The sequence below is a fragment of the Vulpes vulpes genome, chromosome X, assembly GCF_048418805.1.
Source record: "Vulpes vulpes isolate BD-2025 chromosome X, VulVul3, whole genome shotgun sequence".
NCBI lineage: Eukaryota > Metazoa > Chordata > Mammalia > Carnivora > Canidae > Vulpes > Vulpes vulpes.
In genome coordinates, this window is record NC_132796.1 from 103817311 (window position 1) to 103843756 (window position 26446).

General features: G+C 48.2%; 2 protein-coding genes across 64 annotated transcripts in view; one reads left to right on the forward strand and one right to left on the reverse strand.

Annotated features, from left to right (window-relative positions):
• FHL1 (four and a half LIM domains 1) overlaps positions 1 to 14295 on the forward strand; it is a 63558-nt gene extending 49263 nt beyond the window's left edge. For 5 of the 14 annotated variants that reach the window (XM_072743954.1, XM_072743955.1, XM_072743956.1 and 2 more), the window contains exons 3-7: positions 9437 to 9618; positions 9994 to 10168; positions 10784 to 10953; positions 11406 to 11592; positions 12744 to 14295. In XM_072743954.1, coding sequence (XP_072600055.1) covers positions 9463 to 9618; positions 9994 to 10168; positions 10784 to 10953; positions 11406 to 11592; positions 12744 to 12898 — 843 coding nt within the window. In that variant the 5' untranslated portion in view covers positions 9437 to 9462 and the 3' untranslated portion in view covers positions 12899 to 14295. Of the gene's footprint in view, positions 1 to 894; positions 1305 to 7836; positions 7934 to 9436; positions 9619 to 9993; positions 10169 to 10783; positions 10954 to 11405; positions 11593 to 12187; positions 12388 to 12743 lie in introns of those variants that run through there. The other 9 variants (XM_072743949.1, XM_072743950.1, XM_072743951.1 and 6 more) reach the window with 7 other exon arrangements.
• A 4017-nt stretch (positions 14296 to 18312) lies between these two features.
• The window catches only part of MAP7D3 (MAP7 domain containing 3), a 31617-nt gene continuing 23483 nt past the window's right edge, over positions 18313 to 26446 (reverse strand). For 18 of the 50 annotated variants that reach the window (XM_072744295.1, XM_025987840.2, XM_072744298.1 and 15 more), the window contains 7 exons: positions 26111 to 26246; positions 25002 to 25106; positions 24107 to 24160; positions 22741 to 22843; positions 21457 to 21655; positions 20511 to 20556; positions 18313 to 19716 (listed from right to left, as the gene is read on the reverse strand). In XM_072744295.1, the coding sequence (XP_072600396.1) occupies positions 19567 to 19716; positions 20511 to 20556; positions 21457 to 21655; positions 22741 to 22843; positions 24107 to 24160; positions 25002 to 25106; positions 26111 to 26246 (793 nt within the window). In that variant the 3' untranslated portion in view covers positions 18313 to 19566. Of the gene's footprint in view, positions 19717 to 20284; positions 20557 to 21456; positions 21656 to 22740; positions 22844 to 24106; positions 24161 to 25001; positions 25107 to 26110; positions 26247 to 26446 lie in introns of all 50 variants that reach the window. The other 32 variants (XM_072744282.1, XM_072744299.1, XM_072744290.1 and 29 more) reach the window with 2 other exon arrangements.

Genomic DNA, 26446 nt, shown 5'->3' on the forward strand with positions numbered 1-26446 from the left:
GCCTGCCCCTGAGTGAAGCTCGGATGCCTTCCTTGACATTCAGTGGCCAAAGACACTCTCTGGGTTCCAGGTGGGACTCTGTTTTGGTTTTATAGGGACCCAATGAATACTTTTTTGCCTCTTTTCAGTCATTTTTCAATAGATAGTTATGGTGGGAAATAAATTGGGGGAGCGAGTACAGAGTGGGGACAGGGAGCATGGTTGCAGTTTTCAGTAGGGTGGTCCAGGGAGCAAAACTCAGAAAGAAGTAGAGGAGCACCCGCAAGAGGCGCTGTGCTGGGGGAACACGTGCTGGGGCCCGAGGTGGGGCATGTCTACAGGATGTAGAAGCCAGCGAAGAGGTCGGCGTGAGGCTGGAGTGAAGGGCATGAGGATGCAGCCAGAGAAGGAGCGGGCGCAGGGTCATGGAGGGACTTACAGGCCCTCCTCCAGCTGTTACAACATATTATGTTGCCCTCTTCATTTTCATCCATATTTTGACTTTTGTTGTGCCCAACTCCAAAAAGCAGGAGATTTCACTTGTGGGGCAAAGTATGTTCCCTGTGTAAATAGTGGGTATGTCATCTGACACTAAGAGGATGTATGGCTAGAATCGCTCTTTCAGGGTCCTGTTCGGGTCTGGTCCATAGCAAGGAGGATGTAGATGAAGCCCTATATCTCTGTATTCCTCAGGTCTAATGCCTTTTCCTTATACTGGGTGACACTAGTCTGTCCCTTACAGTGACTTCTATCATTAGCAGCACAAAAACGTCTTCATAGGGCCCGGTGCAAGCCATTTCGGCATATAAAGTGGATTAATAAGGATGGCTCAGCGTTAAGCTATGCCAGAGCCGAGTCCAAATTTTATTCCGGTACAGGGATGACTTTCTATGTGGCCTCTCTGGCTCTGGAGCTAATTTGGATGGTGAGTAGCCCCACAGGTATTTATATGTAGTGTTTGGTATTTTTACTGGGTCCTATTCTTCTCCCTTGGATCACCTAAAATGGTTAAGAATTTTCTAGTGGGATTAAGGTTGTGATCTCTGGGGAGGGGTGGGCCATCTGCTCCTGGTTATTTTTGTGTTAGCCACTTCCCCTTAAATGTATGTTCACAAATGAGCCACAGCCGTATCAGCTGGGGTCAAAGGAAGACGGATCTAGGTGCTGCTCCTGAACTTGGTCTGTGAGCCATGGCTTCCCATAGACACTCAGGTAAAGCTTCACGTTCTTTATCTTGCATCGAGCACGATTTTGTTGGGGCAGTGAATCCGCCAGCCAACTCAAAGATAACTTTTTGACGAAATGATTTCGGGCTCGTCGAAATAGTAAGTCACTCCTAGCTCGTCTGTGTTGCATCCTGCCTTCTGCTGCTGTGGCAAAGACAAGAGGCCGTTTGGGTGGCTTGTTTTGTAAAAATCTAAACTTACTACTATAGTTCACATTTTTCAGGGCATCCTGTGAAATGACAAGAGATTGTGTGAGGGAAGATTTTTATTGGGGCAGGGGGATGTGTTAGCAGTTCTTTGTTATTTATAGGATATGGACGTTCACCTTGACTGCTTTAAATTGAATTTAAGGTATGTTAGGAAACGTCAACTAAATATGGAGCCTGAGGGAGAAAGTCCATAATGTCTCACCACGTCTTCCCTCCCCTGACTGATAGGTTAAGTCCATCCAAAGAGAAGCAACTATGATCCTCTCAATGTGGCACATCGGCTAGGAATTGTTCATATCCAAAAAGGGGGCAAATTAGACCATCATTTCCATGAGAGTCGTCTCTTTGTTTTGTAAGCTGGCATGAAGGAAGCCCTTGGGCTGTGGCCAGACACCCCCAGGACAGGGGCTGAAGGGCTGAACAACAGACCACCTTCCCCAGAAGGCCTGGCTCTCTGAAGTCACCCTGCTGCCTGTCTCTCCTCCAGAGCCAAGAATGTCATCGTGGCTCTTTTGCCCTCTGCCTAAATAACGGTCCCCTCTCTCAGAAACAGGCACTTTTGGCCTGTCTCCCAGCTTTCAGACAAAGTAATTTGGGGTGGCAGTCTTTGAGAAAAATAGTTCTCAAATTTTTTAACAGCTCATCAAAATATATTTTTAAAAGATTTTATTTATTTACTTGAGGGGGGCGGAGAGCACAGGAGAGGGAAAAATTGATTCCTTGCTGAGCAAAGAGCCCAATGTGGAGTTCTGTCCCAGGACCCCCAAGATCATGACCTGAGCTGAAGACAGATGTTCAACCACTGAGCCACACAGGCGTTTTGCCCATCAAAATTTAAATAATGAAAGTACTTTTGGAAATTTCTCTCAGGTGTTTTATTTTATTTTTTTAAGGTTATATTTATTCATGAGAGAGAGAGAGAGAGAGAGAGAGAGAGAGAGAGAGAGAGGCAGAGACAGGCAGAGGGAGAAGCAGGCTCCCTGTGAGGAACCCGATGTGGGACTCGATCCCAGCATTCTGGGATCATGTCCTGAGCCGAAGGCAGATGCTAAACCAGCCACCCAGGTGCCCCATCCTCAGGTGTTTTAAAACAAATGCACTGCAATGGCATTCCCTGCTTTAATGAATTAATATGCAATGTCTGTCTTGTTCCCAAATGTTGAAGAGCTGTCTCTGTTTTTCCCAAACCCCCCCAGGAACCATTTTACAAACATGGTACTGCATACCTGAGATTGTGGTAATCAGCCAACATACACATTCTCTGGGTGCAGGCAAACTATTCACCTGCACCAGTTGTTCCAATGGACCTTGACCAAGCATGTGAACTGGTAGAGTAACTCCCCATTTTATTTTGATTAAATGACAGAATAGGGAAATACATTTAAAAAGTCACCTATTTACAATATACCCAACCTCTGGCTTTACTTTGCACCAAATCCGGACATGATTCTTGCTTCTATAAATCTGGAAACAAGAACTGTGACCAAATTAGGTTATTGACAGCTCTTCGATGATTCTTAAAATGAGGGGCTAGCTTTTTATATTGCATTAGAAGTTTATAGCTCTGTGAAAGTAGACGGGAGAGGAGGCCTCACAAAAAAAAAAAAAAAATGCATGTTGCCCTGAAATGAGTTTTGTATGGACAAATTAGAGGTTCAGATCATTGGATCAGGATCCATTTTTAGTGACCATCCCTATACCCAGAGGACATTCCAAGGACAAGATTTTATACTTTTGTTATTGAACACTTTCAGTCTGCAAGATGATTATGTAGATTGGGTTCCTTTAACCTTAGTCTTGCAAGTTGAGGGCCCAGGTGGGGGTGTGGATGGGAGGCTGGGGGTGTGGATGGGGAGGGAAGTAAGACCATTTGTCATGTTATGTAGCCATGAATTCCCTTTGCCAGCCACTGCCCAGTGGATCTCACACACCCAGCAGTCTTTTTGGGGTGCAGGGACAGAAAATTGAATGGTGGGGTGAGCGAGTCATCAAACTGGGTTGGGTTCTTAAAATAACTGACCAATCAGGAGACTTGGTCAAGGGTAAACCTTGAGTGTTTTATACTTCTAATGACCACCAAACAACCGCCAACTACTTGGCCACAACTAGAAAAACTAAAGAACATGTGGTCTGTTGCTGCCAGGTTGGAAGCACTTGTTTTCCCATGCAAAAGATGGAGGGTGCTCACCTACTGTGTGCAATGTTAAGAAGAGCTTTGTATACTGACAGAATAGTCCTGGGATGGGATCTGGCCTGGTGGAAGTTCAGTGGCACATCAGTTTTTGTTCAATTACTTCTATCCAACCCTCTCATCACCAGACATAATCTAAACCTGTACACCACTGACCCAAAAGAGATCTATGAGCTTTTTTAAATGGAGTGTACAGGCAAAGTTGCAAATCGCATTGAATCACTTCATACATGTTCTGTTTTTAAGGGAAAAAAACACTCTCTGATTTTCTATGAGATTCTGTGAAAGACTACTTTTCAGCCATGACTCATGAGCTCCGTCTCATTGCAGCAAGTTAGGTATTTATTCTCAAATGTCTGACGACACCTCCAGGTGCCTTAGCAAGTCTGCCATACAAGCGTCCTATTCATCGGCTAAGGCTTCGCCCCATTTGTTGAATGTTCTCAGGAAAGCAATCTGCCCTTTCTTTGGAAGCCAATATTTATTCATGGAGTGACTAACGAACTGGTATGTTGGACTTAGCAATTAACAGACCAGAAATAACCTGGATTTCTTTTTCCATCTGGGTTGATGTTCATTGTTTATACTGTACGTTCTACCACTCAGGGGAAGCACATCGAAGAATGATTCTTTGCCCTAAGATTCACTGATTCCTTAAATCTTCCTATTTTGAGCCACTCGGGCATGAGGGGGTGGAAATGGACATTAGCAAGAAATACTGGAGAAAATCCATATAAAAACACAAGCAGAGGACGTCTGAGTGGCTCAGTGGTTGAGCATCTGCCTTTGGCTCAGGGCGTGATCCTGGAGACCTGGGATCGAGTCCCACATGGGGCTCCCTGCATGGAGCCTGCTTCTCCCTCGGCCTGTGTCTCTGCCTCTCTGTGTGTGTCTCTCATGAATAAATACATAAAATTCTTTTAAAAAGGTAAGTCGATCCTTAAAAAAAAAAAACACAAGCAGGGTTATTGAATACAAATTGAATCTTCTCTAATGAAAGATTTACAGTTCAAAAAGAAATGTTGCAATATCACGTTTCTCCGACAGGCTGGCATCAAAAGCCAAGACTTTTTTTGAGATACTAAAGTTGATGTAGAGCACCCCCCTTTAGCATGTTGGATGTCATTCAGGAATTTTCTGAAAGAGGAAACTTGTTTATTAAGTGAAGAATGATGTGTCTTTTGAAGCAGGCACAGCAAGAGAATCAGACAACCATCTTGGAATAAATATCTAAAATATGATCAACCAGTCACATTTCCATCTGCATTTGAGCCTGCTCCATCTGTAAAGGACCAAGGGTCGGACATCAGCGTGTTAGGGTGGCAGGAGCTGTGCCCTGGTTTTTAAAAACAAGTATTTGTCATAAAATGCTTTTAATGAAAGAGGTTTTAGGAGCTTCGTGGCAGTGACCTATCTCTTCCATCTGCCAATCAACAGGCACATACTGTGTGCTAGTGGAGACAGAGGCCCCGGCTCAGGTCCCCAGGACTCCTGGTGTATTTGCAAACTTCTTCTGTGCTAGAGAAGCCTCATTTCTGTCTACGAGACTCGAGACTCGGAGGCTAAGATTAGTCAAAGAGCTGCCACCTGAGGGCAGAGACCGACAGGAAAGGAAGTACCTTTGTATCCAGTGCTTTGTGCGATGATGGATGGGGCGCCCTTTCCCAGATAACAGCAGCGGGTCAGGGGAACCAGATCTGGAAGTTGTGGAAGGTTAGAAGGCTTTGCATTTTGTGTCCTTAGAAATGGGTAAGGGGTAAGAAAAAGAAAAAGTATCCCCTAAACGATAAATGCCTTATGTAATTCGGTAAGATTAAGGAGAGCCCCCAAAGAAGGGGTAAAATGTGATCTTCATTTTTCTTGATTCTCTTATTTCTAACAAAGGGGAAACAAAGAGAGGTGCCAGACTTTTCTCTTCCTGTGAAGTCAGATTTTCACCGTGGCTCATGGTGCTGGAGCCCACGAATCAGAGCCCAGGCTATCTTTTTAGGAGCCTCCATGCCTCTCAGCACTGTCCTGAGTAGCATAACTGCTCTGAAGGTGAAGAGTAACAGAATGATCTTGCCCTCACATGCCTTCATACTTGGTGCAGAATTCTGACATGGGAACTATCTCATCAGCAGGAGTGGCTACCACTCTGGCTTCCTGCTCAAGCATACGGCCGTGAAGGTTTCATATAGTTTGGGACGAAATAGTCCTAAGTTTAGAAAAAACATGAGGTAAGCTCATTTCAGGTTGCCCAGAGTTCGACTTCAGTGGAATTATTGCGCGCGCGCACACACACACACACACACACGTACTAAAGTTCACGAATTTGACCTCAGCGTTGTTAACATGCTTTAAGTGTTTCCAGCCCATTTACTTATTAGGCAATAAAGCTAGCATTCCTAGAAGGGCCTATTTTATCTTGACAACTAAGTGTTTCCACACACGTGCAAAAAGGCTTGAGTCAGCTGTGGCAATCAGCCTTAGGAGGACATGATACGCCCTTTGAAATCTGTCCATCTGGGTGCAGACTCTCAGGGTTTCAGTGTACAGTGTGGAGGAATGGAAGATGACCCTGAGGTCTTCATACTACAGAAAGAAAAACTTATAATGCCTAAAAGCTAGGACTTGAAAACCCTAAGTAAGTGGCACGCTCCAACAGTGGTACCATTAACTCGGGGTGACCTGCTTAGTTTCCCTTGGCTTGGCTCAAGACCCTATGCTAGAACAGACCACAGCATGGGGAGCAGCTGCATTGATGGGACTCCACTTTCAAACACACCCTGGGACTTGCATGATCTGCTGGTGAGCCCTGGGTTCTTTCATCGGCTGGGTGCATAGGCACCCTGAGCGTGTCGGGTTCTAGAACTCTAAAAGTAACCAGTGCCCACCTTGGCATTGGTAAAGTGACACTTTGAAAGTATGTGGCTTTAAAGTGAGAAAGGCTTGGCAGGTGAGATCTCTCTGCCTGCTCCCCAGAGCTCCAAATACCTACACAGACCTCACTGTGCTTTCTGGTGGTGGCTGTCTGTGTGACACCAACACCTATGTTTTTTGGTTTTGTTTTTTATTATCTTATTTATTTATTCATGAGATGCATAGAGAGGCAGAGACATAGGCAGAGGGGGAAGCGGGCTCCATGCAGGGAGCCCGATGTGGGACTCGACCCCTGGACCCCGAGATCACAGCCTGAGCCAAAGGCAGACCCGCTCAACCACCAAGCCAGCCAGGCACCCCCCAATGCCTGTGTTTTTACAACAAAGCCAAGACTTGGAAAGAGCCTGAGGTGAAACTCCATATGGTACTTGCGCACAGAAATATTTGGAAGCCATTTTTCCTTCGAAAGACATCAAAAAAAAAAGCAATAGGAAAAGGACTGTGGCTCCAAGTTCTGTTCTAAACAGACACTTTGGTGAGGGAGGAGGGGGATGTTCCACCCTGGTCCGGGAAGATAGGCTCTGAAGGCCTCAGGCACCCATGATTCCTGGCCACGCAGGAAGCCAGGCTGTCTAATCTTACAAATTCTGATTTCCTGCCAAATGGCCTTTAGGAGCCACTAATAATTGAATTTCCTGGCATTTACCGTTGCTGGAGATTGATTTGGTTTCTCTATTCTGCTCCTCACAAGAAAGTAAATTTTTGTTGGGGGCACAATTTGGGGATGGAAAAGCTAATAAGACAAGAATTTTATGTGACGTGTGAACGAACAGCAAGAATGAATGAGGGGAGTGATTTGCAGCGTGCTGTCACTGTGGCGGGCGCTCTTTGTCTGTCTGCGCCGATGCTGGTGGCACTTTTAAAGCTGCCTTATGCAAACTGTGCAGTTCAAGGAGCTAGACCTCAGTTTCAGTCTGTCTCTCCTTCTCCTCTCTAACCCAGTTACGTAAGGGAACATCCCGATTTTCTTTTTGGGGAGAAAGTGCCACTAAGAACCATTCTCTGGTCTCAAGGCACCTCCAAACTGTGACACAACTGTCTTGGGCAACTGAAAATGGCACCCACTCACTTCAGTTGTCCACTCCTTGGAGATGAGGGGGTCTGTCAGAGGGCCTGCCTAGGCAGGCAGGGCTGCAGCTGGCCCAGAACATTCTGCCCATCTGTGGTGCGATGCACTTTGTCTGGAGGCTGGCTTCCGAAATGCTCCCAGTTCTGAGTGAGGGTTCACCAGCCTCGGCCGAGGCGGGCTCGGAGACGCAGGGTGTGGTTTCCTTAGCTCACTCTCTGCTATTTGGTTGCCTGTGGCAACAGGATCCAAACAACTTGGACATGTGTTTGTATAAAAAAAACTGGGAATGGGACCCAAAGTGGGAGTCTGGGGCTGCTCAGCTAGTGGAAGAGCCGCGGTGAGTACTGGGCAGCTACTCTCGTTCTGTCTCTAGATTACCCTGGGATGTTTGTTAGCACAATAGCCGTGTTTGTGAGCAGTTGGAGAAAATTCTCTCCATTCTTGTGTTTCCTGTGCAAATTAAACAATAGCTATCTATTTACCCACGTATGTTTCTCTTTCAGGGGGAACATGGAAAATGAGCGTATGTTTAAAAAAGTTGGAAGCTAATAGAAACTCACGTTTGGTACCTTTTTGGTGGCAGGATGAACAGAGTGCCTTAGTGCTAGCGATTGCAGACATGCAGTCTGGGGCCTGGGCTTGGGGGGCCTTGGGGACAAGGGGAGTTATTTCCTGTGAAGGCAGTGGAAGGGGTTCTTGGAATGATCAGCTTAACACGTTTTAAAAGCCTTTTTCCTCCCACCCCCAACCCAAACCGCAAATGTCCTAAGTAGTAATAAGTCATTGACTATGGATCCTTGCTTGCTCGAACAGCGGGGCAACTTGATTTTGGCATGTCACGGAACAGCACATCGCTGTGACCAGTGGGCATAGTTGTAGACCTTGCCAGTACCAACGGAGAATGCCATTGTTAGTAGTCCTCTCTGGCAGGACACCTGGGTGGCTCAGCGGTTGAGTGTCTGCCTTTGGCCCAGGGCGTGATCCCGGGATGAGTCCCACATCAGGCTCCCTGAATGGAGCCTGCTTCTCTCTCTGCCCATGTCTCTGCGCCTCTCTCTCTCTCTCTCTCTCTCTCTCTCTCTCTCTGTCTCTCATGAATAAATAAAATCTTTAAAAAAAAAAGTTCTCTCCGGGGTGATGGCTCAGGCCTCAGTCCGGGAACTATGTTGGATGGAACTCTCTGGGATCTGTTCGGGATTTAAAAGTGTTCTGCCAGATTTGAAGGATTAGATGCAGGCATTTTGCACAGATCCATAAGGATAGCTCACATGGGCAGCAGGGAGCCGGGTCAGAGGCGCTGACTTCTGCAGAAGGAGGGAGTGGAGCTTGGGAGGAAGAGCCAGAGCCTGGCAGGGAGGGCCCAATCACTGCCTAGAAGGCGGATGGGGAGCCCAGCAGCGGCTCCGGGCATGCCTCCTCCTCCTCCTCCTCAGGCTGCCAAGCAGTTAGCCATCAGGAGCTGTCGCTGGCACTGAGCCCAACCTGTGTGCCCCTTTGCGTGAAACCCCCCTTCTCTTGCCTGCACCCATTCACCTCACTGCTCGAAGCCACCCTACCTTGCCAGAAGCCCTGTGAGATCAACGCAAGCCCTGACCTGCTTGTACCCCCCACCAGACCCTGGCACCCCCCTGAAGGCAGGGGTTGGGGGGGCTGTTTCTTCCCAGGGTCCTAGTGAAGTGCCTATGGTCGGTCGTGGCGCCTGAGGCCAGCCAGGCTGGGCAGCAGCTGGTACCCGGCCTCTGGGCCCTGGTGGCACTATGCCACCGACCCCCAGGGCCTCAGTGGCAGCACACTCCTAGCGTCCCAGGGCTCATTGGCTCTGCCTGCTTGCCCCCCACAGGTCCCTCCAGCTACAAGGTGGGCACCATGACTGAAAAGTTCGACTGCCACTACTGCAGGGACTCCCTCCAGGGGAAGAAGTATGTGCAGAAGGACGGCCACCACTGCTGCCTGAAATGCTTTGACAAGTTCTGCGCCAATACCTGCGTAGAGTGCCGGAAGCCCATTGGGGCAGACTCCAAGGTAGGGCCGCTGGCCCCGGGGTGGGGAGTGGGAGCAGGGGGATGGGCGTACGGGGGGGGGGAATACCCACGCAAGGCAGGGGGGACAGGGTTGTGGCAGTAAGGGAACAGAAGCCCTGGCTTCCTGGGCCAATGCCCAGCACCTCCCCACCAGTGTGAGGCTCCCCAGGTATCCGATGCAGGACTTGCACAGGATGGGCCTTTCTTGCTCATGTTCCTTCCTCGCCTTGGCGTCTCCTTGTGTGACTCACAGAAACGCTCACCGCAGGTGTAGTCCGCCCCCAGAAACCTCAGTCTGGATGGGAGGGCCACTGCCTCCCACCCCATGCCCCCAGCGCCACTCACAGCAACCCATCCCCTTGTGCTTGGTCTCCAGGAGGTGCACTATAAGAACCGCTACTGGCATGACACGTGCTTCCGCTGCGCCAAGTGCCTTCACCCCTTGGCCAACGAGACCTTTGTGGCCAAGGACAACAAGATCCTGTGCAACAAGTGCACCACCCGGGAGGACTCACCCAAGTGCAAGGGGTGCTTCAAGCCAATCGTGGCAGGTAGTGCCCCCTCTCCCCCCCGGGGCAGCCAGGGAGGAGGCCCCCCAGGGCGGAGATGATGCTGGGGGCTCGCGGTGGTAGGGTCATGCTGCTGCGAGCCGTGCTCAGGTTTTAGCGTATATATGCACGCATATATATACACGTATATCTGCGTACACATATATGCTCGCACACACGCACACACTCGGCAACTAAAGAACGCTGGACAGAGCAGTCTGTGGCAAGAGAAAGAAGTGAAAAGTATGTAGCGCTTTCTCATTTGGGTAGAGTGAGTGATCAAAGCATGCGTCCTCCTGAGGGTGGAATTCTGGGCCAGGCAGTCCCCTCACCCACCCACTCCCAGTGAGTCTCCAGGTCAGGGCCATGGGGGCGGGGCAGGGCTTCAGGCATCTGGTCCTGAAATACTACCTCTGGGGTCCCCTACCCTGGCACAATCTGGGTCAGCACAACCCCAGCTAGGATGGTGGAGAGGGGCCCCCACATGGGAAGCGTGAGGCCAATGACTGCAGGGCCTGCATTCCCTCCCCTCTGGAGGGGCCTGGGCGGGGGTGAGTGGATGCAGTCCCCTGCAGGGGACTGCCAGTGGGGCTATCGGACGGCTTCCCCCCTCCGCAGGAGATCAAAACGTGGAGTACAAGAAGACCGTGTGGCACAAAGATTGCTTCACCTGCAGCAACTGCAAGCAAGTCATCGGGACTGGAAGCTTCTTCCCTAAAGGGGAGGACTTCTACTGCGTGACTTGCCATGAGACCAAATTTGCCAAGCACTGCGTGAAGTGCAACAAGGTATGTTGCCAAGGGAGTCGTGCATTGACCGTTGTTTCTAGAAGCGTTTGACAGTTTGGCAGAGCACTTGCACACACACTATCCCATTCCATCCTCACGACAGCCCTGCGATGTAGGAATTCTTATTCTTGGGTTGCAGATGAGGAGAGTGGGGTAGGAGCAGGCAGTGCCCGGGCCAAGTCTGGCTGTCCAGGGGCACGCTCAGCCCTGGCCCTGGAGGCCTGCCTCCTTCACCTGGTTGCTGTGCACCCTCCCGCAGGGGCTCGCCTTCTCTGAGCCTCAGTGTCTTCGTCTGTAACTCGGGGATAATCATTGCACCTGCCTCCCATGGCCGTTGTGGCGATTAAATGAGATACTGTATACCAAAGCGCCCAGCACAGTGCCTGGCACGTAGTAGGCATTCAACAAAATGGTTGTTGAATCTGAATCCGGTGCTACACTCCCTGGTCTAGGCCATCACATCTGGAGGAATCACTTACCAGGATCAGCCCTGGCATGCCGAGTGCTTTGTGTGTGTTACCTGCTCTAAGAAGCTGGCTGGGCAGCGTTTCACCGCTGTGGAGGACCAGTATTACTGCGTGGATTGCTACAAGAACTTTGTGGCCAAGAAGTGTGCTGGATGCAAGAACCCCATCACTGGTAGGCTAAAGAGTCCTTGCTAAGTCTGCCAGGCTAGGTCTTGCGCATGGTAACCATCTCTCATTTTCCTAAGTCGTCGGTGTCATCCACAAAGGCCCCAGAGAATGTCCTCTCCCCCTGCCATTGCGGTCCCGAAGGCCCCCTCCCAATAGTCTGGATCCTCCCCCAGGCCAGCTTAGCCTTTGCAATACAGAACACCTCCTGACTACTGCTGACTAACTAACGACGCTGCCGGAGTTTCACGAGCCTGAGACCCACGGCCACGGCCACGGGCGGGCAGGCAGGCACTGCGCGTGGCGTGCGCGGAGGGGAACAGCGGGGAGGGCGGGGGAGCAAGGGGTCCGGCGGGGGAAGGGAGAGGACTGGGGGGGGCGGGGGAGGAGGAGGAGGGGAGGAGGGCTGGCGAGCGGCAAGCTGGGATTAGAAGGCCCCTAGTGGCAGGCTAGCTCAGAGGTAGCTGCGGGCAGCATTTTTTGCGATCAGAAGCAGAGCTGATCACTTCATTCCTCATCTCGCGGCCGCGATCCACGTGCCCTGGGCCCTTTCCCCGGGGAGCCTTGAAATGTACATTTGAGAAGACTTTTGCCATCCTCAGGGAAAAGGACTGTGTCAAGAGTGAGCCACCCAGTCTCTAAAGCTAGGAAGCCCCCAGTGTGCCACGGGAAACGCTTGCCTCTCACCCTGTTTCCCAGCGCCAACCTCCGGGGCAGGCATCCGGGTGGAGAGAGGACTTGTCCCTCGTGGGTGGTGGTTCTTTATAGAAAAAATCGAAGCTTAGCAGCTCCTCGAGGCCCGGTAAGTGCATACCCCGCGAACAGCCCAAGTTTGCCTCCTGGTGGCCACTTTGATGCCATGGCCCTGACCTAAATCAAAGACACTGGTTATGCTGGGAGGTCGGTGCGCGTCACAGGGCGATAGCAGTGGCATGGGAATGTGGGTCCGTGGCCAAGCTCTGGCATCTTCTCAGGTCCTGGAGAAGCCGTGGCAGGGTGGCGGCGGCGCGGGGGCCAGCGCGTGGTGGAGGGCGGCCAGGGGCTGGGCAAATGCTGCCCCTGTGCTGTGGTCGGCTCCGTGAACGGGCGAGGCGGCGGCCTGCCTCTCCCGCGGCGCCACTCAGCTTGCTCCTCTGTTTGCTTTTGTTGTCTCCCCAGGGTTTGGTAAAGGCTCCAGTGTGGTGGCCTATGAAGGACAATCCTGGCACGACTACTGCTTCCACTGCAAAAAATGCTCCATGAATCTGGCCAACAAGCGCTTTGTTTTCCATGAGGAGCAAGTGTATTGCCCCGACTGTGCCAAAAAGCTGTAAAGTGACAGGGGCTCCTGTCCTGTAAAATGGAATTGAGTCTTGTTCTCTGTGTCCTCGCCCTCTGCCCTGCACCACCCCTAGGGCCAGAGCGGCCTCTCACCTCTGAAGTTCTTCTGGCTTTGCTCCCATTTTACAGTATTACTCACATAAGGGCACACAGTGATCATTACTAGGATTTAGCAGCGAAGTTCACTTCTCTCCATAGCTGCAGTGAGAAAACAAACACTTAGATAGATTGACTCTTCTGCATGTTTTACAATAGGGCAGAAAAGTGCTAATAACCAATTTAGTTGCTTAGTGACGTAAGCAAGAAGCGTAACACACGAAGCCCCCACTGAGATGCGTCTCGTGGCTCAGCTGGGACCCACCGTGTCCTCAGGACACACAAGAGTTGCAGCGGCTGCTCCAACTCGGCTGCTCACCTGTTCCGTGAGCAGAAATCGAACTTACCGAAATGCATGGTTGAACTTCCTCATCAAAATCTCCTTCTGTTCTTTTGTGCTTTCAAACGACTAATACGAATTTCCAGAAAGTCAACATTTGAACTTAGCTGTAATTCTAAACTGACCTTCCCCCCACCCCCGTACTAACCTTCAATTTCCCCCGTGTGGCGTGTTTTCTGAACGTTCCTACTTTCAAGCATGGAACATGCAGGTGATTTGCAAAGTGTAGGCAGACCCAAGAAAACGAGCCTGTTTCACAGGAACATCGCCACAGCGAATATTTCTGGAAGCTTAACAAAACTAACCCAGCTGCCCTTTTGCTTTTTTTTTGTTGTTGTTGGTGGTGGTGGTGGTGGGTTTTTTTTTTTTTTTTGAATCTTTCATTTTAATGAATAGTAACATAGTTTATGGGTTTGGAGACTTGCATGTCAATATTTTCGCCCCCTTCAAACGTTCCTGCCGTTTTGAAATTCATCCTACAGAAGTAGCCCGTAACACTCTAGAGGGGTAGCTGAGCAGGCGCCAGGATGGTCCTTGACACAGATAGGACATTTCCAAGCAGTGGCGAGTGGAATACCTTGTAATATAGTAGTTGCCTGCTCTTGGTCCATGTGCTGGAGGCCAGCCGAGTCCCTTCTCTTGTGATTCTTAGGAACATCCCTCAGAGCCTCTCGATCTCTGGGGGAGCGGCCACCACCGTCACAGGCAGAACCAGACTTCCAAATAGTGCTCACCTGAGATGCAGGCTCACCTACTGGCTGTACTCCCATCGACATTGTTATAGGACATAGTATAATGAGACAGTATCAAAAGTAAACATGTAATGACAGTGCATATTAACATTCTCGTAGGAGTGGTTAGCGAAGCCAATGCCTCCTTTCTATGTTTTGTCATTAGCTATTATCCTCTAACGTTTCAGTGTATCCTTACAGAAATAAAGCAGCATATAAATAACTGGCCTGGTCTCTTTACTTCTGCCCGTGGGGTTGCGATAAGGGGACCCTACTGATGCCAGAACCGCAGTGACTGTTTTTCCTTCCTTCGAGCGTGGACTCCCTCTGGTGCCATGGTGCAGATGGCACAGAGGAATTCTAAGCAAGATAAAATCTGCAATGGCACTTGGATCTAGTTACAAACAACAAAAACCCACTGACTCCAAATAAGCATTTCACAGGCATTTGCATCACTTAAGGGCACTGGTTTTCTTTGGCCAGAGAGCAGGGGTGGGAACCGAGTAGCAGCTAAAGGGTGTCAGAGCATCACAGTCCCCTTTTTGTTGGCCTCGCTTTCCTGGTGCCCTGTGGAGTGCGGGTATGTGGGACCTCTGCTGTCAGGCGCTGCTCCCTCCATGCTTCTGAGCCTGGAGGAGAGGGCGACAGTCCTATGAGCATCAGGACCACAGTAATAAAAACAAAGAGCAGGACCCCGTTAGTGCTAACACTGACCTGAGCACGTTAGCAGGGAATCAAAGCCCGTCAGCAAAAAACCATGGGCATTTTTTAAGGTCTTTATTTATTAGCATAAGCAGGGGAGGCGAGAGGCAGAGGGAGAAGACTCCCCACTGAGCAGGGAGCCCCATGTGGGACTCCATCCCAGGACCCTGGGATCATGATCTGAGCCGAAGACAGACACCCAATCACTGAGCCACCCAGGTGTGCCCAAACCATGGGCATTTTTATGAACAGGTGACCTCCCCTTGTCTGTTTCCTAGAGAGATTAGCGGTTAAAACCACAAAAAGGGTCTGTCTGATCCATCTCGGGCCCAAGGTTGCAGGGGTGGGTAGGGAATTGGGATGGCACTGCTCTGCTTCCCAAGGGAGCCACCAGGTTTCAGACATTGCGGCAGCAAGGGCCAGAGCCCAGAGGAGACCAGCCTGGGACCGAGAGGGGACTACATTCAGGATGCTTCCTCAGGGTGAGACCACGACACACCTCCACTTGGTCTCCACCCCAGCAGACGCTGGGCCTTTGGGTGTCCCCAAGCAGCTCCTTCTGGCGGGGGTGCCCGACTCATTCCCACTGAGCTGGTGCTTGGCTCCCAGCTCCTTCCCTCCCTAACATCCCTCATCTGCCCTACATGCCATGCCTCTCCTTAATCCTGTGTGACACTTGGGCCTGCCTTATCCTACTTGGCCGGCAGAACTCCAGGGCACACCAGGGCAAGGTCTGCCTCGAAAAGGCTGCACTGCTGCTGCCCCTGCCAGCGCCACACAGGCCAGGCCGCTGCCTCCTCCGTACCTCACAGGAAAACAGGTCCGGCTCTACGGCTTGCACTATCGCCCCAGTTTTCCAGGTTAGAAAACCCAAGTTCAGAGAGGTTGAGAGGTCTGCCAGAGGTCACACCACTAAGGAGTGACTGACCTCCAGCCTGTCCCTTAGGACCAGACATTGCCATAGAAACAGTGGGCCTCTGCGGGGTAGAGCCAGTGTCTGATGCATCACAATGAGGAACCCATCAGGTCTCTGCTTAGTAGTTTGAAGTGAGGAAGTAGGGGAGATTCCTAGTTAGCAACTTTTCATCAGATAACCCCATTCTCCCTTGTAATTGGGGATGGGACTATCCAAAACATACTGGTAGTTAACAGTGTGCATTCTGGAGTGACTGCCAGGGTTCAAATCCCAGCTCTGCCACTCGCTATGCCACTGAGACCACAGGGAAGTTTACCTGACCTGAGCTTGTTTCTTTGCCTATAAAATGAGAATTCCTACCTCCCAGAATCACATGCAGATTACATGAGTGCTTAGCAGGACTACTGACACCCAGTAAAAACACCATCGATTCATCTGTACTTCCAGCACCAAGATGGTCTGTTAACCTAGTATGGAAGCTGCGAGACACCACTCACAAAGCAGGATGGGGTGTTGGCTTGACAATCAGACTTGAATTTGAGCATCAGCTCTGCTTCTTCCTAATTGTATGATGTTGAACAACTGCCAATCTCCACAAATCTGTGTTCTCCTAGGTAAAAACAAATACCCACCCTCACAGGGTTTAAAACAATGCCTAGGGATCCCTGGGTGGCGCAGCGGTTTAGCGCCTGCCTTTGGCCCAGGGCGCGATCCTGGAGACCCGGGATCGAATCCCACGTCAGGCTCCCGGTGCATGGAGCCTGCTTCTTCCTCTGCCTGTGTCTCTGCCTCTCTCTCTCTCTCTCTCTCTCTCTCTGTGACTATCATAAATAAATAAATTAAAAATTAAAAATAAAAAAATAAAAAGGTTATTTAAAAAAAATAAATAAAACAATGCCTAATAAAGTCCCTGGCATATGGCACGTGTAAATGTAACTACACTTATTATGAGACTTGGGGAACCCTTGCACACATCCCTCCAGAAACCCTGGAACTGTATTGGTGGGAAGGGAGACCAACAGCAAGGTAGCCTCTCCCTGCCTGCTTCAACAAACCGCATCGGCACGGCCCGGGGGCATCCAACAGGCCACAGGGAATTGACCCCTGACAAAATGTGACAGTTAGCCTACCTCCGGACTTTGGCTTCTTGGTACCAGCTCCTGCTGCTCTGTCTTATTTCCTGATCCTCTGGCTCTCACCACAAGGAATGATTCCTCAGGACTAAAAGGGGCTCCAATTGTAGCACAAAGTCACACAAAAACGCACACGAGGAATGCCTAGGTGGCTCAGCAGTTGGGCATCTGCCTTTGGCTCAGTCCCCGGATTGAGTCCCACATGGGGCTTCCTGCCTGGAGCCTGCTTCTCCCTCTGCCTGTATCTCTCATGAATAAATAAAACATTTTTTTAAAAACGCACATGAAGTCACACAGCAAGCTCACAGCAAGCTCACAGCAAGCTCACAGCCACCTCAGCTAAGGCTTGGGACTGTTAAGTCCCTGTCTGGCATCCTTTATGGTATCCCACACCGCACTGCTGTGGTTGCCAAGGTTTGGAGCTGTTCACAGGCTCTGTGCCTGCACAAGAGGACACAGGTGTAGGAAATGTGCTCCTATGCAGAACCCACCAGCAGAAGCTAGAGAACTGTCCCTTAGGGTCAGGGACACCAAGGGACTACCCAGACAGGAAGGAAAACTGAAGGCAATCCATGCCTCACATACCCTTAACAGGTTCAAGGGCACTGGCTCCGGAGACGAGGAGGCTCTGCCAGCATCCACCACCTCGGAGCTATGGGCAGGGGAGTTGTGAGTGTGCTGTAGGTTGTGTGCACACCACAGAACATCCCAGGTCAACAGCTGCAACAGCCAGACCAATGATATGGAATGCCAAGTGGGGACGGCTGTCACTATTCTCAGAAGCACCAGACCCCAAAGACAGAATCAACAGGGACCTCGCCTGACCCAAAACAAAACCTAGCAGAACAGGCCTCAAGGTTGGAGACTATGTATTTACAGGCAGATCAGAACATCTGTTTTAGCCAGGCACAAGAATGGTGAGGTCACAAAGATAGTGTGCATGTAACAGCACAATCACAGCCTGTGTGGTGTGCACACTCAGGCTCGAGAAAGCCAAGTGTTTGTGGTAGGCACAAGGGAGGCCCCTCAAAGAGCTGCGGAGAGGTTTGGGGAATGACTGCATAAAGGTACAGGTGTTAAAAAAAAAAAGGTACAGGTGTTTTGAGGGTGATGAAAAGGTTCTGGAGCCAGATACAGGTAGTGGTTGCACAACACTGAATGGACCGAATGCCAACAAACTGGAATATGTTAGGTGAATTTCACCACAGTAAACAGAAAAGACACCTTATAACCACTGGCCTCAAGGAAAAGTCGAGAGCCACCAGTGGCAAGAGTAAGATACACTAAACCGGGCACAGGATTTGAAAATTCACACCTTAATGTCCCACATCACCAAGTAGCTGAAGGGGGGCATCAGAGGATTTGCTTACCTTCTATTGAACCTGTCACTTGCCTATTGTTCAAAGGTTGGTTAACCATTAGGGTCTCCTTTATACCACCAGCAATCTGTTTCTTGTTTTTTGTTATTATAATGAAAAAGAAAACTTGCTTTATCTGCAAAGTTTATTTCACAGAGCACACATATAAATGCAGGTTTAACAGTGTTCCAACATGTGACATTGGCGCAAATACCAGAAATTCATTTGTTACGATGATTGTCTCTGCCTTCTATATGAAAGAGCTCCTGTATAAAAATAGTTTTCGAATCTAAGGCACCAAGCTCTAATCTATAACAATGGTACAGTACTTTGAATGGCAAAGAGCTAAGGAATCAGAAAGAAGGCCTTTCTTTTGCTAATCCAAGGCTGGTGGCTAGAAAGGAACATGGACTTGCTTCAAACTCCTTTATGATTCACCAGAAAACTATTAGCAGTAGGACAACTGCTGTGCATTCAAGTTTTAGTCAAGGGCGTGTATTAAGCAGAATTTGACGGACGTCAGGAAACCTATCCCGTGTGTGTGTATGTGCGTACAAACGTGTGTATGCAAATGCGTGTGCACGTGTGTACATGTGCATCCAAGTGTGCGCACCTCTCTATCGTGGGGCCCAAAGAATGGCACTATTCCTGTGTTCACTTGCAGCCAGCAGCTAGAGAAAGGCAAGCAAATCGGCTCCACATGCCAAGGCCGAGTGTGCACTGCAGGGCAGGGCTGGCAAGCACAAGGATAAATAGACGGCACACTGTGAACTGGGGAAATGGCACGTGCCCCGCCAGACAACAGCCAGGTACTGCTTTAGGTACAATCAAAACACTATGCATGTTTGAAAACAAACCCCAAAGTGCACTTTAAAAGGTGATGGTGATGAGCACGAAGGGTGCTACAACTGTCCCAAGATCACACATTCTAACACTCCTAGCATGTGGGGGTGTCAGGGCTTGTGCGCTCAGGTGATGGCACAGTTGAACACATGCATACCTAATGGTTAACATGTAACTTAACGGTATTTTGCAGCCTCTCCTTTGCTTATTAGAGACAATCCAGCAAAGCTCTTGTGAGCAATCCTGAGTCCCTCGCACACCCCATGTGTCCTCTATGAGATTGAATGTCAGCTTTGAATTGCTAGAGTGACATAGCTGTTAAACAGAATAAGCATTATTTTAAGAGAGGAAATTACTCCTTGGTTTACAAGCTCAAGAGTTACCACTTCATAAAGGCACCCTTGATGTGTACTCACACACCCTGGCTGGAAAACAAGAACGAGACAGTGGAAGTATTTACAGGAAAACAAAAATGACTTTTTACTCAGAATCCTTGCTGTGGGCAAGAGTCAAGATGGTAAGTACATCTTCTGAGATACATGTTAAGGTGTCTGTCTGATGTTTTCCCTTTTTTTGATGATCATTTTCTTGGCCAGGTTCAAATTAGTGGCAGAAAGACTAGGGGAGATGGGAGAAGTGGAGATCCACAGCAGACGATGAATTCTTTTCTGGGCTGTGCGAAGTTTACATATCTGACCAGAGGGAAAAAGAAAAAGAACAGTGAAGATGCTGGTCTCACTGCCACCGGGCACCAGCCTCTCTTCGTGGTAGGTCCGGGACCTTTGAAAACCCCTCCCCAACCCAATGCAGCTGACACACTGGTGCACCCAGAACCCCAGCCATCAAACAGGCCCAAGCTGTCTCTCAATTTTGAAGAAAGCTTCCTAAAGGAAAGAAAAGCAAAGGCCTTTTGGCTTCGGAAAGTCAGATGGAGAGACTAAATCCAAAAGGATCACGAATCCTGTGCCCTAAACAATTATCTGCCTGCCGTAAAGCAGCTGATGGATCAGAGGGGCTGACAAGAACCGACTTTGTGTATCTGGTAGGAAATGCAGGGCGTCAAACTAGAATCAAGTCATTTGTTCTCAAAACCAACTTAAATGGAAGACTCTTTGATATGAAGGTAGCCTTTAGACCCACCACCATCTCCCTACTTGCCTCAAAGTTACAGGATGCCAAGAAGGCCCTGCAAGAGCCAGAAGCAGGAGGGTTCGTGGCCAACTGCCTTTCAAGCAAGGTGAAAATAGGAGGAGGCCTTACCCGGTGGAGCAGGAACAGATTTGTTTTTCTTGTCGTCTAAAGGCAACTGGGGACTCTGGTGGAATGTCATGGAACCTTTCAGATGGTATTTTCGACTATCAGGAGGGATACTGGACATAAGGGGCTCTGCCTCATTTCTGATGTCAATAATCTTGTCACAGATCCACTCCTGTGCCTCTGGATATAAACTCTTGGAAGGTCCCACGGTGTTACAGTTTTCACTTGCCTTTCTGGTTTTTGCTGCACGGCTGGTCATTCTTTTGGTGGACGATCTGGAAAGAAAGGCTTGTGTTAGAATCCGGACTATCCACAGACCAAAGTTTTGTCCCAAATAAAGCTTTATCCTTTAATTAACTTCTAAGAGAGATCTTGGAAGTAACTTATCCTTCAGAATCCTAGTATGGAAAGGCTGGAAGGGACCCTGGAGATCACAGAACACACTAGTTTCCAAATTGTGTCCTACAAAGTCCCGGGGTTCAGCGAACACTAAGCAGGGCTGGGAGCAGCTAAGCACGCAGGGTTCCAGAAGCCCTGTTCCCCACTTCATGCTGACATGGGATGCCACCAGAACAGTCATCTGAGGACGAATGTGGCTTTCCTAGCTCCGGTGCTCAGCTCAGCCCATCACTGTGCTTCTTAGTCCATTGTGTTCCAGTGGGCCTTGTAGGTTTGTGTCTTTTTAGGCAATTCCCAGGGAGCCTTCCTAAGAATCTACTCACTCTTCAAACCTAACTTCTGACTCTCAGTTTCACTATATATAAAATGACATCTGTATTGAAGTCAGAGTTGCAATTAGAATTAAAATAAATAGGCAACATAAAACACCTGGTATGCAGCAGTCACTCAATGTCCCCCCCTTTCCGGATTTTATGAGCAGATGCTAACCACTGTGCACAAAAGCACAGCTTAGAGCCAGATGTACCTGGTTTGAATGTGGGCTCTGCCCTTTCACAATGGGATGTTGGGCAAATAAGGCCCTTAATCTCTCCGTGCCTCAGTTTCCTCGTCTGTAAAAGTGAAGTTGATAGCCCTTACCTAGCAAGGCTGCTGTGGGGATTGGTTTACTTCTGGAAGTACTTGACCCAGTGCTTGGTCCAAACTAAGAGCTCAGTCAATAATCTTGTGTATGACTCCCACCAAGTTTATTCTGATAAGCTCGCTGAGCAACTCACCTGGTACCCTTCGCCTGAGCCAAAGGGTCTTTCGCACTTTTTTGTCTGAAGGTTTTCATGTCGTCATTAAAAAATGTTTTTGTCTCTCTATGGACTTGGCCAGAAGTGGCATCTAAAAACACCAGCTTGGGAGTGTTCTTCTTCATGTTTTTAAAATGTGTTTTGAGTTTTGTGGATGAATCCATGCCATTTATAAAGGCTTGGAAAACAAAAGGAAGAAGATTAAAACTGGAGTTTTGACAACGGAGACAACAGAATGTGAAGGCTGTGATTGTGGTAGGCCAGGGCACAGCCAGCCGCCTCAAGGCAGGGAGGGCCATGCAGTGGGATTGTGGGGTGCAAGGTGCTGCCCGGTGCACATGCCTGCTCTGGTCTCAAAGCACAAAGGGGCCATCTCTAAGGAACCTGACCTCTTTGGCAAAAGTGGTAGGCCAGAGGGCAGCGGGCAACAGGCAGCAAGCTTCTTACCCCTCCTCCTGACTACCCACCTGTCCAATCCCACCTCTTCTTTTAGCCTCAATCCCAGTGCTATCTCCTACCTTCACCTTTCCTCAGTGCCTGAAGCAGACCCTGCACCTAGCCCTGCTCCTACCGCTCTGTTCTCACTGCATTTGGGCCAACCAGCTTGTGGCAATATCACTGTTTGCTCCTCAGTTTCCCCAAGGCCTCCCTTGAGGCTATGTTTCCTCCTTTCTGTATCTCTGCTATCCCTACAGAGAGCCTGACTTGCGTGTTCATATCCGTTTGTGGGATAAAGAATGGACAACAGTGTTTTCTCAGTGCCTGGTACTGCTGCCAGAAAGTGGTTCCTTCTCATGAGGGACTCAGCCTTCCATTTCAGAGGGCTCTCATATCACAAGAGGTGTTGTGTTTCTCCCAGTGAGGTGGGAAGTGGTATTCTACCTGTGTGTATTCATTCATGAAAGCCGCATAAGGCTAGGAGCTAGGAAATGCTAGTAAGCCTCACATTCTGGTAAGAGCTACTACCTACAGCCTAACGTCACAACCTGTACAAGAATAATATTTGCCACTGTAGTGGGCTTTACTGAGAGTTGTTTATGCGTCAGGTACTATTCTTAGCATGACATGAATCAGCCCATGGCAATCTCGTGCTACCTTAAGAGGACCACATTAGCTTCCCCTTTTTCAGGTAGGAAAACTGAGTACAGAGAGGTTCAGTAAGTTGCCCAAAGCCACACAGCTCAGAAGCAAAGGAGCCCCTAGATGAACTCAGACAGTCCAGATCCTATATGGTGACTAATAGAACTCAAAAGGCAAGCAAACCTGATGGATGCGGGTCATCAAAAGAACCATCGTCACTTTCCGACTCATCCTCATCATCTGCCTCGTCCTCCTCGTATGTGTTGTCAACAAATGTTTCTGCAGCCTAGGATGATAAAAGGAGTCATGATTGCATCTAATATTCCATCAGCCTGACTTGGTCATTTCAAAGAAAATAGGTTCATGCTGGACTGATTGATGGCTATTTTTCATCACTTTAATTAAAGGTTAAAAAAAAATCTAACCTCTAACAGGTGGCTCTCGTTGTCTTTCAGTTAGGGAGATACTCAAGAATGAAAAACTTATCTGAGTGAGCAGATGGCAATGGTTTTGGGTTGGCATGTGGCCTTTGTTGCTGAGAGTCCAAACTAAGCCATAGTAGGGCCAATTGATGAACAGCTAAAAAAAATTCACAGCTGTCTCGAGGGGAGGCCACTTCTCAGGCCAGTGGGCTAAATGATCTTTGTCTCTCCACACTTTCCAGAAATGACAGTTCTATTTTAAATTTTCATGATATTAATGACCACACATGAGAACTGGAAAGAGCCAAAATACCAGTTTGGTAACACAAAGGGTTAAGAGTCCAGAATCTGGAGGGAAAAGGCCTTCTAGAGGCACGTGACACATCAAAAGACAGGATGCTGGGGTAGAAAATACTTGTGAAATAGACCCCAAAAGCAGCTACCATAAAGGAGAAAAAAAATGCTCAATTTGAAGTTCATGAAAATGAACTTCTGTTCAACAAAAGGCCTTATGAGAGAGGCAAACTATAGCAATACCTACATATCTGTAGGGCTCAAGCAGAGCAGGTAAAAAAAAACTCCTACACATCACTAAGGAGGCCAACCACCAAACAGAAACATGGACAAAAGAACTTGACAAGGCACTTCACAAAAGTAGATCTCAAATGGCCAAAAAGCAGATGAAAAGGCACTCAAGTTCGTTAATCATCAAAAACTACTAAACAGTTCAGTAGTGTGCATATTAAGAACTTCTATCCAGCAGCAGACCAAGTTAGGATAGGCTATGAACTGGGAGAAGATCTATGCAGCACAAACGAGCAAGAAAAGTAATATCATCCAGAACAGTGAAGAACCACAAGTCAGTGCGAAAAGAGAAGTATCAACCCAAAGGCTTTGGGCACAGACTCGAACAAGCATCTCACACAAGAAAAAACAGGATAGCTAATTAAAGATGAGAGAACGTGCTCCATTTTTTTCATAATCAGGGACAAGGGAGAATGATGCTTAAGTTACATCATCAAGATGTAACCTTCATCTTGATGTAACCTTCATCTTGATGTAACCTTCATCAAGAAGGTGAAGCTACAGAAATTCTTATGTACTGCCGGCAGGGACACACAGAGTACCTTTGATGTATTTGAATCTGTCTTCCTCGTCCGCTTCATTATTTCCTCAATTCTCTATTTCAAGAAAAATAAAAATTCAAACACAAAAACGGATTAAAAACAAACCCACAATCCTGAAGAAGTTGATTACTTGTTTTCCACAAGCAGACAGCATCAGTACTGCTCCCAAGCCACAGATTTAACCACCTTGAGACCTTGGGTGAGCAGCCACGCATCCTCCCAACCCCAGTATCAGTCATCTGGACAACATCTTGAGTGGTAGTAGCTAATGTTTTAGTCTGAACAGACCATGACTGAAGCAAATATTAATGAAAAGAATGCACCCCAATGATGTGACACTGACAGAAGTCTGTTGCTGGGAAGAGTACACACATGGGAGGGAAATAATTTTTCTCCCCTATGCACATCTCCTTCCCTGGTGTAAGAGAGGCCTTGTAGCCTGGATGGGGGCCTCCTCTGATGCCAGAGGAGCCCAATGAGTTGCACAAAGTGAGGTCCCATCTGATGAACAGCCCACACCACGGACTTCGAGAGAAGCCTGAACCTGCCACTCCCTCCCACTAAGCAGTTTCCAGCCCAGTTTGGAAGAAACTAACTTCTGCCAACCCCTCCCTGTGACTGGAGGGATTCTTTCAAAGGAGCTTTTTTCTCAGAGGTTTGTGATATTGAGGTGTCACTATAGTGGTCACCAGTGGTCCATGATAGATAAGGTCAATAAGGGGAGACCCTTCCATAGTAGGGGGGAGATCCTTAGATAAAGAAGAGAGTTGCAGTGGGAAAACTACCAGAGGCTAGCATGCCACTTACTTGTGATTTTCAAGAACATGTTTTGATATCATGTGCCCAATGTTATTTTCGAAAAGAACCAAACCCCCAAAATAGAATGAAAGAGTACCTTCTTCCTTTCTAATCGCTCTTGCAAATTCTGTAACATAATTCTCTCCTGCTCCTTCTTGCGTTTGTCAGCCTCCTCCTGAGCTTTTATCTTGGCGTCCCCTTTCTAGAAAATTTGCATAAAGATACCATTTATTCTCAATATATGAGTGATAACTGAAAACAATAGTTGAAAAAGTTAAATAGTTAAATGTTATCCAGCATAAAAGAATGTAACCTGAATGACAGCACCTATACACACCACATTCATGAATTACCAGTTTTCAAAGCATTAACTAAAAATGCACAAAAACTAGGCTATCATCTTGAGGATTTAGAAGCAACGTCAGTCCCCTCCAGGACCTCAGGGTTATCATTATACTGGTTATCAGGCCACTACAGTTTCAAAGTAAGTGATTATTTAGCTATCCATCAACACAGCAACAGGAGCCAAAAGTCTTACACCTTTCAAAAGCACGGGGAGGTTCCTTAAAGGTAGCTTCCTGAGGAATGCAAACGTACACAACCACTCACACAACATATAAGTGATTAAGTGATATACTAAAACTGGAACGAATATTAAGTAGGCTAGGCAGTGTTAATAATTCAAACTGAGTGTAGTCTGAGCTCAGTTTATAGATTTATTTACCAGGTGATTTGAATTTGCATGGATAAGACATTCTTACTGGGGAACTGGAGGACTTTAAACTTTTCGAGGCATTCATAATTTTTATCGTCTATGTTGGAGTTTAAGGAGTGCAGCTGTGAGCGTTGCCACAGAATGCAAGATTGGGAAAACTCACATAGGACATTTATTTAATCTGTGTGAGCAATGGGATTTCCTGAAACCAAGCTGCAATGTTGGTTTATGTAGACAAAATAAAAAACTACTAATCTATAATTCTCAGCTTTCTCTTTCTGTTTCACTTGGAAAATATTCTATGATTTTGCCAAGGGTGGATGGGAATGACTTGTAGTAGCTTTGGGTAGCAGCTAGACTATAATGGAAAAACACAGCCAGAGAAGGCTACATATCTGTTCACCATCTTTCTTGGAGAGACAGATTTTTGCCTTGGGTTTCCAATGAATTTTAGAATCTGCTTCTCAGCCCCTGATAGAGAGCCAACAAACCTGTAGCAGCACTTTCCGGTCTTCTGGATCTGGATATTCTTTTTTCTTTATTTCCTTCTGCTGTTGCCCATCTTCCAGTTTTAAGAACTCCTCTTGTTGGCCTTCAATTGCTTTCTCTGCCATGTCCTTCAATTTGCTAATGACACAACACATTTAAACAACTTAGTATTTGTCTCAGTCTCTACCATATACAGCTTGCTATATATATATAGTACATGCATTTTTTTAAGTCATCTCTACATCCAACATGGGGCTCGAACTCCTGACCCCAAGATCAAGAGTTGCATGCTCCTCTGATTGAGCCAGCCACATACTCACTGTACATACATTTTTTTA